This window comes from Oenanthe melanoleuca, chromosome 6 (assembly GCF_029582105.1).
Source record: "Oenanthe melanoleuca isolate GR-GAL-2019-014 chromosome 6, OMel1.0, whole genome shotgun sequence".
In the NCBI taxonomy this organism is placed as follows: domain Eukaryota; kingdom Metazoa; phylum Chordata; class Aves; order Passeriformes; family Muscicapidae; genus Oenanthe; species Oenanthe melanoleuca.
The window spans coordinates 5,716,946-5,729,358 of NC_079340.1; the positions used below are offsets into that span (position 1 = coordinate 5,716,946).

General features: G+C 41.7%; 1 protein-coding gene across 8 annotated transcripts in view; it reads left to right on the plus strand.

Moving 5' to 3' along the window:
- The window catches only part of JMJD1C (jumonji domain containing 1C), a 162,825-nt gene that overhangs the window by 125,836 nt on the left and 24,576 nt on the right, over window positions 1-12,413 (plus strand). For 7 of the 8 annotated variants that reach the window (XM_056495410.1, XM_056495412.1, XM_056495411.1 and 4 more), the window contains 6 exons: window positions 2,602-2,726; window positions 3,964-4,107; window positions 4,225-4,411; window positions 4,499-6,159; window positions 9,203-9,375; window positions 9,689-11,886. In XM_056495410.1, coding sequence (XP_056351385.1) covers window positions 2,602-2,726; window positions 3,964-4,107; window positions 4,225-4,411; window positions 4,499-6,159; window positions 9,203-9,375; window positions 9,689-11,886 — 4,488 coding nt within the window. The remainder of the gene's footprint in view (window positions 1-2,601; window positions 2,727-3,963; window positions 4,108-4,224; window positions 4,412-4,498; window positions 6,160-9,202; window positions 9,376-9,688; window positions 11,887-12,413) is intronic. The other variant, XM_056495416.1, reaches the window with a different exon arrangement.

Sequence of the window (12,413 nt, forward strand, 5' to 3'; positions counted from 1 at the left end):
AAAAAATTGGGCCGTTTAACTCTTCCTTTGGCCAGCAGTCTCAGCAGCATACTTTGCAATAGAGATTATAGCTTTGGCAGGAAAGTAGTTTATTCCTTGTTTAATAAAAAAATGAAACTCCTCCCAAACTTGGCCAAGTTGAAAGCTTTTGGGACAAATAAAACTGGCTCAAGGAACACAGTGAAGTGTCTTTAGTTTTTAACAATTAAAATATTTGATTTCTTTCTTCTAATTAGATTTTTTTTATCATTGCAATCTCAGGCTGTATGTATAATCCTCTTGAAACACTGAGTGTGCTTCAGCTCTGAACATATTTTTCATAGTACTTCACAGACTGTTCAACAATGTGTAGCTGGCGTGATTCAGCCAGGGACTGGAGACAAAGCCAGGCTTTTCCTGTAACGGCTGCTTGTGGCTGGGGTGGGCTGGAGCTGGGCTGATCTGGCTCCTGTGACTGCAGTATAATCTTTCTCCCTTGTCTTGTCACCCCATCATGTAAGAAGGAAGCCCAAACCATTGTTTTTAAAGGTAGATAAATTATCTTTTAAAAATAGATAGGGTAACAGGATGAAGGAGAGACACAAATTAGAACAAGGAGTAAGAGGAAAGAAATTGGCACTGGGTCAGTGTAGGGGGGAGTATTGGAGAAGCTGGAAGCTGTTGGAGAAGGAAGGATGGAACTTGTAAGCTGAGAAGACTGGAGGAAAGGACTTAAAAGCTAGTGGTCTGGAGTCACAGAAATGCTAAAATGAGACAAAAAGCTGGGGAGATGTTGGTTCTGCTCATGCAAGAGAGACTGAAAATCATTGTGGAGTTAGTGGGATTCAAGAGAGGAGGCGCTTGGATAGGAAAGTAGGAGTGGCAAACTTGCACAAAGAGACACAGGCAGAATTTTACTGAGGCTGTCTGAATAAGGCAGAACTTTGGGACAGCCATTAAAAGTTCAGGATGTGGAGAATGTGGTTGGGTCAGGCAGTTAGAAGTGTGGGAGCTGATCTGGAGGCGTTTTGCAGGGGCACGTGGAGTAGGGATTGGAGAGAAGCCATCAGGAAATGCATCCCCATGGGAACTCTGTCTGGTCCAAGACCAGAAATATGAGACATAAGCTTGTCGATTCTTCCTCTTTTTCTGCCCATATGTACCTGTGATTGGCAGTGCCTGTGCTGGCACACTTCTGGTCCTTGTCTATGCTGCTGGAATACTCCAGGCATGAGGTAAGGCTGGTGGCTCAGGGGGTTCAAGAGGTCTCAGGAGGTTCAGGAGGTCAGGATTTCAGTTGTGCCATGATGTGGATGAGGGTAAGAAGGCTGCAGTGGTGTGGTGTTTCTCTTCCCAGCTGGTTTTAAAAATGAGATAGTCACATGCAAAACAGTATTTCAAGAGACCACTTGGAAATTACTAAATAATTACTGCTTTTGCACTTCTCTTGATCTCTCAAATGTTGACATTAAAAATAATGCTTGCAGTACCACACTGTCACAGAGGGTATCACAGACCCAGTTGTGTGATCCTGGATATTTTTTACTAGAGAGAGCTGTCACCTGTGAGGCCTGTTTCCTGCAGATGTTTGAGCTTGCATAATGTGCTGGGCAGGGCTTGGAAAAACTGATCTTTAGGAAAGGTGGGGGAATTCTGGCCCTGCCTGTGTGGTTCATCAACTGAGCAGTCTTAAATCACTTAAGTTAGGCTGTTTATAGGTTGTTGCTGGCTTTTTCCTCCCTTCCTATTTGCCGTACGTAGGACCTGGGATTTGATTGCTGAAGTAGCAAAACCCACACAGTTGGAACCGAACTTGGTGCAGTGTTGCTTGATCATACAAAATGCTGTATAAACACCAAGTGCAATGAAACTTAAGAGTTCCAGTGATCAAGCAAGACACTGAATATGAATGAGACTGTAAAGCCTTGATTTCTGTGTCTTGAAACAAACTGTGAAATAGGTACTGTATCATAATAACTCCCCATCCCCATGAGCTTTTGGAGGTGAATTAAACTGAGCTTTGCAAAACTTGTGAGGTTTCTTTGGATTTGGTGTGTCTGAAAACAGGAGCTGAAGTCTTCATAGTGTGTGTGTGTGCTTGAATGTTCTGTGTGGCCATAGCAGTCATGGGATCATTGTACTGCCTTTTTGCTTGTTGTAATGGAGAGAAACTCTGTGGTCACTCATGGGAAAGACTTGGCAGATGCAGAACCTAACCACCAAGATGTAAATCATTTAGCCAGCAAAGCAGCTGGCCATGTGACTAGTCTGTGTAACGGCTTTTGTATAACCTGCTGCTGCCACTTTTTAGCCTTTCAGATTACTTTTCTGTGTTTGTTGTTTGGTGGCAGGAATTTTCCCAACATGTGGCATCATGGTTGCAGAAAGATTTAGTTAGATAAGAAAATGGTGTGTTGAAAATACTAGCAGAATGAATCTTAAAGCATACTTGCATGTCAAAATGTCTACCTGAATCTCTGGTTAGCTGTCCATGCCATGTGCACTATATTTGCTGGGAAGCTTAAAACAAAAGCAGGAAAATACATGTATGCCTTTTTTTTTTTCTTTTTTTTTTTTTCCCTGCATTCCTCAATGGCTTTTTTATTTCTTCCCCTTCCAAAGGTCCGTATTCCTTAAATGGTTATAGGGTGAGAGTGTACAGACAGGATTCTGCCACCCAGTGGTTCACTGGCATCATCACTCACCATGATCTCTTCACCCGCACTATGGTGGTTATGAATGACCAGGTGAGTTGATGGATGATACTCAGAAAACAAGCTTCAAGTAAACTATGCCTTGGGAGGTTTTAATTTTTGTTGGTAGCAATCAGAAACACACCAAGCTGGTTCAATTCCAGCAGGCTGAAGGTATCACGGCACTGAAACTGCAGCACAACTGTGTTGGACTATCATTTAAATCCTCCTGAAGCTAAGCATTTGTGCAGTGATATGGTTAATACCAGTCCTTCAGTTTGTTCTGTTGTTGCTGTTTGACTAGTGAAGTCTTTGGAGTGAAGCAATCAAGTTTGAAAAACTGGTCTTCCCTGTCCTGTTGAGAATTTCTCTTCACAAGAATGAAATCTTTCAGCACTGCCATAATGGCTACTTTTTCCAAGCAATTGAAATAGTCACTTTCTGCAATTTATTGAATTAAGCATTTGCTCAGCCCTAATTTATATTTGCTGTGGTGGGTTTTAGTTTTATTTTGGAATTTGATGTTACAAGAAGAGTTAATACTGGTACTTTTAATGGCAGTAATGAATTCTATTTCAAGAGAGTAGAGTAATGACTCAACAATAATAGAGTGAATGAACCATCTGCCTTGAAATGACTGACAAAACCATGTGTGACAATAGAAATTTAAGACTAGTCTATTACTCAGATAAGTTATTTCCCTTAATCTGCTCAAATTAATATTCCCCAAATGTTACTTTTCTCACTTTGTGCTGTATCCTTTGAAGATTTGGTTAGCATTTCCTGCTTTATGAGGTATTTCTCACCTAGTAACACTCAACAGTTCTAGCATTCTTCTTTCCAGTCATTTTAGTTCTCTTCTTGTAACAGTTTTGCTTCTGTTGAAAACAGTACTTTGTGCTTCTGCAATATAATTTATAATGTATGAAATTAATTTTATAAAATATTTGTGTATTGTAATTACTACTTAGGGGTTATTCTAATAGCTTGTTAAAGCTCAAATTTGCAGGTCAGTGAAGGGGAAATGAATGGGTGGTGGGGTAGTTTTTGCTTTTAAAAGAAAATTATTTTTACAATGACACGTAAAGACATATTTGCTTTGGTGTGACACTGTTCCCAGCATTTGTTGTGTCATATGTCAGTTCTGCTTGTCAGGATTAAGTAAGCTTTTCTCTGATTAGTCTTTAGCACACAAAATAGACTGGTGAACACTGGTACAGAAAATACAGATTAGGCATTGTCTGAACATCTGTGGATTGTTATTTTTTCTCTCTCTTTTTATGTTAACCAGGTGTTAGAACCTCAGAATGTTGATCCTTCTATGGTTCAGATGACCTTTCTAGATGATGTTGTTCACTCTTTGTTGAAAGGTGAAAATATTGGCATCACTTCACGCCGGCGGTCTCGTTCCAACCAGAACAGCAACACAGTTCATGTAGATACATTTATCTTTTTACCTAAGTATTTTTGTATATTGCAAATGTTAAAAATGCATGTTTAAAGTCACTAATTAACATTGCATTTAAGACCATTAATAACAAATTATTTTTAGGGTCATTATACACGTGCACAAGCAAATAGTCCCAGACCAGCAATGAATTCCCAAACTGCAGCACCAAGACAGAACTCTCACCAGCAACAGAGGAATACTCGACCAAATAAGAGGAAAGGCTCTGATAGCAGCATGCCTGATGAAGAGAAGACAAAAGATGAAAGATACGATTATATAAGTCGAGGAGGTAAAAGTGGTTAAGGAAGAGGGAGGGCGAGCTTCCTAAAACTGTATTAGACTGAAAATCTGATAGATGTGTTTTTATCTTCTGCAGAAAATTCCAAAACCAAAAATAAACACTTTCTTAGTAAAAGAAGAAAACCTGAACAGGATGAAAAAAAAATAAATATGAAGAGACTGCGGACAGACAATATCTCAGATTATTCTGAGAGCAGTGACTCAGAGATTTCAAATAAAAGAATAACAGATTCATCCTCGGAGCAAAATTCAGAAAATGAGTTAAAAAGCAAGAACTCCTCAAAGATAAATGGAGAAGGAAAATCCCAAACCACCGAAGGAGTGGAACAGACACTAACAGATAGACAGTCTTCATGGGATGAGTTACAGCTGGATAAAAACCATGAAGAGACAGAAAAACTGAAGTCATCAGTCTTGGATCATCAGGAAAAGTCTTCGCTCCATGCAGCGGAGCAGCCAACACTTTATGAGCAGAATGCCAAGGATCCACCTGTTCAAGAGTGTAATGCAGAAAAACATCATACTGTGGAGTTAAAAAATGAGCAGTTTTTACCCAGACCTCCTACTCCTAAGTGTGTTGTTGATGTTACTAATAAAAACAACTCCGAAAAGGAGAATCAGGATAATGCTGCAAGTACCTTTGGTTTGCAAACAGTTCAGAAAATGGAATCTCACAGCAGTGATTTAAAGCAGCAATTTGCAAATGCAAATTTCCTTGAAGGAAGAAAACAGGAAGCTGGAAGTTGGGTTAACAGTGTTGGTAAAACGGATTTGATACAACCTGGGGTTGTAAAACCATTACCAGTAAATGAACACTTAAACTCTGAAAAAGTGCAGTATGGCTCATTTATGTCTTTGTTAAATGTAGCTTCTCTAGCAGAAGAAAGTAAACTGCGTAAACAAAGTCCAGTCCCCGATTCTGTGAAGTCAAAATCTAGTGCTTCAGTTGATCATCCTAAAACAAAGTCACCTGATGCTAAGCCTAAATTCACCCAATCTTCTGATACTGTGAAGTCAAAGGTTAGTTCCCAAAACAGCCATACTACTGGATTAACAAGGTCAGCCAATAAAACTGATCATGATTTGCCTAGGTCTAGTTTTCATCCAGTACCAGCTAGAGTTAGTGCTCTAGAAGCCACTAAGAGTCCTCTTATCATTGACAAGAATGAACATTTCACAGTATACAGGGATCCCACTCTGATTGGACAAGAAACAGGAACTAATCACATTACACCTTACTTGCATCAGCATAATTATCCTCTGCATTCCTCATCTCACCGATCCTGTTTAAATCCAAATGCACATCATCCTGCATTAACTGGTTCATCCCATCTGCTCGCTGGGTCTTCAGCTCAGGCTCCCTTGTCTGCTATTAACACTCACCCTCTTAGTAGTGCATCTCACCATTCTGTTCATCACCCTCATCTACTTCCTGCAGTGTTGCCCGGAGTGCCTGCTGCCTCCTTGCTGGGTGCCCACCCTCGACTAGAGACTGCTCATGCTAGCAGCTTAAGCCATTTGGCATTAGCGCACCAGCAGCAGCAACAGATGTTACAACACCAGTCTCCACATCTTCTCGGACAAGCTCATCCTTCTGCTTCCTATAATCAGCTAGGGCTTTATCCAATTATTTGGCAGTATCCAAATGGAACACATGCTTACTCAGGACTCGGTCTGCCCTCCTCCAAATGGGTCCACCCAGAAACTCCTGTTAATGCGGAGGCTTCCTTGAGAAGGGTAAGTTAAGATCCTTTCTTAATTATATATTTAGCTGGGCTTGGTGTCTCCCAAAAGTGATTTCCTAGGTACAGATGTGGTAGTTTGTGTCACACTGAGCATATTGTGATGGGGGGGTTTTGAGTATGCAGAGAAACTACAGCAGTAACCACTGTCTCATGGTGGATGTGTGTAGGGAGTTTTTCCAGACCTTAAATTTCTAAGAATTCTAAAGAAAGATTAAATGTTTGATTTTAATTTATGACTAAAAGTGAGGTCAGCCAGCTTGTTTGGGAGCTTAAGTTCACAGGGTAAGTATTTGTTACCTTGAACTGTGTAAAATGAAATATTAGGAGAGGCGAGACAGTTGTCTTCATAGTGAGATTTTGTGCATGGTAGCTCAATAATGGTGAAAGAGAAGGAAGGAATACTAAATCCAGTGGGAAGTTCTGAAGAGAAGTGCTCTTGCATTTATAAATGTTTCACGCACACTATATATACCCATTTCTCTTGTCTTTACACCTATTTGTGTACTCTTTCTTGGCATGTAGTTTTCTCCCCTTTTGTTTCTGTTGATAGTCGTCTCTGCCTTCCTGTCTGCTTTCTACTCCTCTGTATTCAAGTCAGGGTGATTCCTCTGTCTGTTTGCTGAGTGTAACCACTGAAGTCTCAGGTTTGTGTTCTTCAGCCTAGTGCCCAGTGCAGTGGTGTGGTTTGATAGGCAGATGTGGCAATTACAGGAGAAGTTTTCTTAGCTCCTGAAGGCTTGGGATATGGCATGCTCATTGCAGGCACCTTATAGAGGAATAGTGTAAGATGAAGTGTGTACAGTGCAGACAAGAAACTTTGGAGAGCTTTAGTTCCAGCTGCAGTTAAACCACCACTGAGCATGTGCATACTGATCTTTAGAGGCTTTCAACTTGGCCTAATTTGGTCAGATTTTCACAGGGACCACAAAAGGCATGTCACTTACAGTGGTCCTTCTGCCAAATTGTAAGCCTTTGTGCCAAAGCTTGGCGGCGTTCTGAATGGTAAGAGCGATTTTTCTCTTCTTTTTCACCATGGAGAAGTCTGTCCCTTCCCAGATTCATTATAAAAAAAAGCCGAACTGTTGTGGCTAAGTCTTTCCCAAAACAGTTGGTTTGAATTGCCCTTGTAATATGAAGCGAGTTTGATCTAAAATGTGATAAAATCAAAATGCAGCAGTGAAGAAAAGCCTAAGAGAAGAGGATAGGTGGATTTGTCTTTTCGTGTTGCTGCCTGCTTCACCCATACAGAAGTCCATTTTAAAAGAACTCATGATAGATGTTGTTTTCACTTTGACTGCTTGAAGAATGCAGCCCTGCATACTGAGGCATGTAACTTTTTAATTATGTTGATACGGGGCAATTGTCTTGTGGTGACTTGTCTTCTGCCTCTTGCACTGGAGACCTTTTTAAAACAGATGCTAGAAACCTGGAATGGGCGTTTCCAGGCTTGGTTTGCATGGATGCCACAATCACAGAAAGAGATTGTATTTCAGCTGCAGGAGCAGCAGCAGCATCCACCCTTGGCTCAGGGTTAAGCCATGTCTCTGAGCTGAAGGAAGCATGCTCCAAACCCAACTTTTCCTACTGTCCTTGGGTGGCTGTGGCAGCTCCCATATTTTGGGCTGGGCAGTAGATGATTGCAGGTGGAGTCACGAAGCTGTTTGAGCAATGCTTGGTGCTCAGGCAGATGTTCCCTCGCTCCTCTAGGAAGAAGGTGACAGGCCTTCTTTGCATAATACTTTAATGCAGCTTACAGGCTGTTCGTGGGAACTTACATAGCGTGGGAAATCCTGGCCTGGACTAAAACTGTGAGCACAAGCCCAAGTGGCTGCTTTAAATATTCAAAACCACAGAAATCATAATTTCAAAGTGGTAGCACCTGCAGATCTATTCTGTGCTGTGTGCGTGTGTCATGAGAGCTCTTGGCTCCCCTTCTGCTGCAGCATTCCTAACTGGGGTTGCCAAGTCTGGGGAAAAAGGAATAGGTATGGACTGGTGAGGAGTGTAGGGAGGGGAAGAAGATAGGAATGGAAAAGAATCATAGGGTTTTAGGGTGCTCACAAAAGCTCACTCTTGTCCCCAGCCCCTTCCAGGTTTGTCCAGCACTTGAGCCCCACTTGAACAGGTGTTCTGCTTTTCCACTCTGCTGTGTGCACTTCTTGTAAGCAGGTCTCCTAAGCAGAAGCAAGAGATAGGGCAAGAAGAAAGAGCGAGCTGCTCCTGGTCTTTTCTGCAGGCTGTTACACAAGTTTCAGTAAAGATAAGAAAACAGAAATCTAACAAAGTAATAGATTAAAAAGTAGTTTCATAGATTAAGATTTGCCAGTGTATCTAAATGAGGAGATCCACCTTTGGAGTGTTTAGGTACACAGCATAAAATTGGGCTGTGTGTTTGTCATGCTGCACAGTGTGGCAAATGTGTACATTTAGGGTTTTGATAGTGTGTTGATGATGATCAAGCCTAATAAAAATGCCTGACTAAATAAAGCAGATTAATTAGGATTATCATACTTAATCATTTGGTTGGGGCAGGAGAGGAACAATCCAGGAAAGAGATACTTATATCCCTTTTATTGAGAGTTGTCATAAGGCTGGCGATAAAATTGCTTCCAGAAATGTAAAGCCATATTTGTATTTTTAAAGAAATAATTCTTGCAATTCTTTGAAGAGGTAATGGTCTTTTTACTACTAACTGAATTTAAGTATTGTCAGGTTGTCATTGGTTTGTGAATTTTGATGAGCTTGAGGTGCTGTTCTAGAATTAACTGCTCATGCTGAGTACTTGAAAATTCAATTGTTTTAAGAATGCTTCTGAAATGTGTAAACTGTTTTGTATGCTTGAAGTCCAGGGGAAGTACAATTGTGTTTTTGTTGGTCAAAAAAAGGGACTTAATGTTAAATTTTACTGTCTATGATTTGATACTGAAATACTTTACTTCACTTAGATCATTGGTAGGACCTGGTAGAGTTACCCTTGTGGTCCCATGATTGTTTTGAAGTCTGATTTTATTTTTTGTTTTGGTTGGTGTCAACAGAATACTCCCAGCCCCTGGTTACACCAGCCCACCCCGGTGACTTCAGCTGACAGCCTTGGTTTACGGAGTCACGTTCCTGTTCGACCATCCAGCGCAGATCCGCTTCGGCCTCTCAAATTGACAACGCATTCCAGCCCACCTTTGTCCAAAAGCATTGTAGAGCATCGCAAAGAGTAAGTTTGCTGTTGAACTCGGTGTGTGAGGGTACATTTCAGCAAGTGATGTTGCCTTTTAGCTTCCCTTTGGTTTATTTGTAGACATGGATGGCTGTGGGGGACGCAGGCTTGTCATTGTGTTGCCTTGTTGACTTGGTATGGTGCTTGAGTTAGTGAGTCATTTGAAGATTTCTGAAAATTCTACTTAATATAGAGGAAAGTTTATTTTGTGTTAATCGATAACTTCGTTCAGGGCATGGGAAGAAAGGTCTTCTGTCTAGCACGTTGTACTACATTCAGCCTAACCTGTGTTTGTTTAACCTTTCTTCAGAGAACTGGAGAGGAAAACTTTTGTTGAACCTCTGCGTTCTGTTACCACTGCACCAGTGAAGAGTGAGCTGGAGCAGAGCAGAACGCAGGCAGCAAAGGAGAGCCATATTCACAGACATTATGCAGATCCAATGTTGAACCAGCTGCCAAGGCCACCACAGGAGTCTGGGGAGCGACTGAGCAAATACAAAGAAGAACACAGACGGATACTCCAAGAAAGTATTGAAGTTGCTCCATTTACAGCTAAAATAAAGGCACTGGAGGGAGAGAGAGAGAACTACTCCAGGGTAACATCTTTATCTTCAAGTCCCAAAAGCCATTCAGTGAAATATGACAAAGATGATGAACGCTCTGTGTCAGAACTGTACAAAATTAAGCATTCAGTTCCACAGAGCTTGCCACAGAGTAATTATTTCACTACCTTGTCTAACAGTGTAGTAAATGAACCACCAAGATCATACCCGTCAAAGGAAGTTTCAGGTGTATATGTTGATAAGCAAACTAATTGTCCTTCAACAGCAGCTAGTCCTCAGGCTATCCCTTCCTACATTTCTTCCCTTTCAAAACCGCCACCTTTAATTAAGCACCAACCAGAGAGCGAAGCCTCTACCAGCAAGATTCCTGAACAGCTTTCACAGTCAGTGCAGTCTCACTCTGTAAATTCTTTCAGAAGTGACAGCAGGAGCCCTACTCAGTTGTCAGTCTCATCTTCAAATACACTCCGGAGTATGCCTGCCTTGCATAGGGCCCCCGTGTTTCACCCTCCTGTACACCAGAACCTGGAGAAGAAGGAGAGCAGCTATAGCAGCCTTTCACCTCCAACCCTAACCCCTGTTCAACCTGTTAATGCTGGTGGTGGCAAAATACAGGAGTTGCAGAAACCGCCAACTTTAGTACCTGAGCCCAAGGAAGCCCAAACTGGTTACAAGGGCACTTCTGAACAGAATTTATCAGAAATGTGGAAATCTAATAATGCCCCAAATAATGAAAAAGTGGATTGGCACAGCGAAAGAATGAGTGGAAAATCGCAGTCCGCTACAGCATCTGTTATTGTGCGTCCTCCTTCTAGCACAAAATATGAGAATGTACCAGTAACGCAGTCTGCTTCAAAAGATCGAGTTAGTGAGAGATCTTCAGCTGTGACAAATCTAGCAGATTGCCTGAAAATGGCGGAAGCCAGGGAGACTGGGAGAATCATACTGCCAAATATGAACTCAGACAGTTCTCGCACACAATATGAAAAGAGGTTTGCAGCTGTCTCGCAAGGCAGCATTCCTCGTGCTGTCACCCCTACCACAACTATCATCTGTAGCACCAAAACGGATGTCACTGCATCCGCAGCAATGATGACCAGCATGTCGAGCCAAGGGAGCTCTGAAGTGACTTACTCGGTCTCAAGTGCGGTGTCTTGCCCACTGCTGGAGTGCACGGCCCCAAGAGAGGCTGGCCAGGCGGTGGCGCAACCCCAGGAGTGCAAGGTCAACACTCCAGCTCTGGTTACATCCGCTGCTGGCAGCATTGCTCAGCCCAGCTCGGGATTCTCCACCTCTACCGACTTTGTTCATTTGAAAAAGCACAAGGCAGCGCTGGCTGCAGCTCAGTTTAAAAGTAGTAGCACCACTGAGACAGAGTCCAACTCTGTGAAAAATCAGACATTTTCAACCTCTCTCTCCCTAGACAGTGCTATCGTCTGTAATACAATGAACAAAGCGAACTCTGTAGGCAGTGGGCAGACTTCCCAGACAAGTCAGCCAAACTACCACACTAAACTGAAAAAGGCTTGGCTAACAAGGCATTCAGAGGAAGATAAAAACACTAATAAAAAAGAGAGTTCGGCAAACAGCGTTTCAGAAATTATTAAGCCATGTACTGTCAATTTAATAGCTTCTACATCAAATGATTTGCAAAATAACATAGATAGCAAAATCTTGGCAGATAAGTTTGTAAAGGAAGATAAGCACCCAAGGAGAAAAGGAAAACGAACTTATGACTCTGGCTCTGAGAGTGGTGACTCTGATGAAAGCGAGAGCAAGTCAGAGCAAAGGACTAAACGGCAACCCAAGCCGACTTACAAAAAGAAACAAAATGATTTGCAGAAAAAAAAGGGTGATGCTGAGGAAGAAATGAGACCAAATGGTGTTCTTAGCAGGAGCGCCAAAGAAAAAAGCAAGTTGAAGTTACAGAGTGGCAGTAACAGCAGTAAGTATATTAATCTGATTGGGAAGACACAAAAGTGTGTGCAGTCCAACACTGTTAATCCTGGAGGGCTTGTCATGCACAGTAGCTGGGAAAAGAGCTATAAACATGCCTGTGTAAATGAGTAGGTCAAAATTTATCTGTCTTGAGGTCTTTTGAAATATCCTGGTGTAAGAAATGGAGCATTTGTGCATGTGTTTGCAAACTGGTTTTTCGCCTAAAAATAAGCCATAAACAATCTTGTTTATGCTGTCCAGCAGAGTTGAGCAGGCTGGTGCATACATACAGTTGTGCCACTTGTATTGAACTGTGTATATGTATATGTGTGTGTGTGTATATATATGTATATATGTATACACACACACACATATTTGGGGTTTTTTTTAAGATCTAATGCATTTATTTTTAGAGCACTGCTGGAGAGAAAGATTCTTTGTTGTTGAACTCTAATTCATCCTTTGATCAGAAAGCCAGAGGCAGTTCCTTGAGACCTTGATGCCACTCAGTTACGATTTGGTTAATTGAACCAA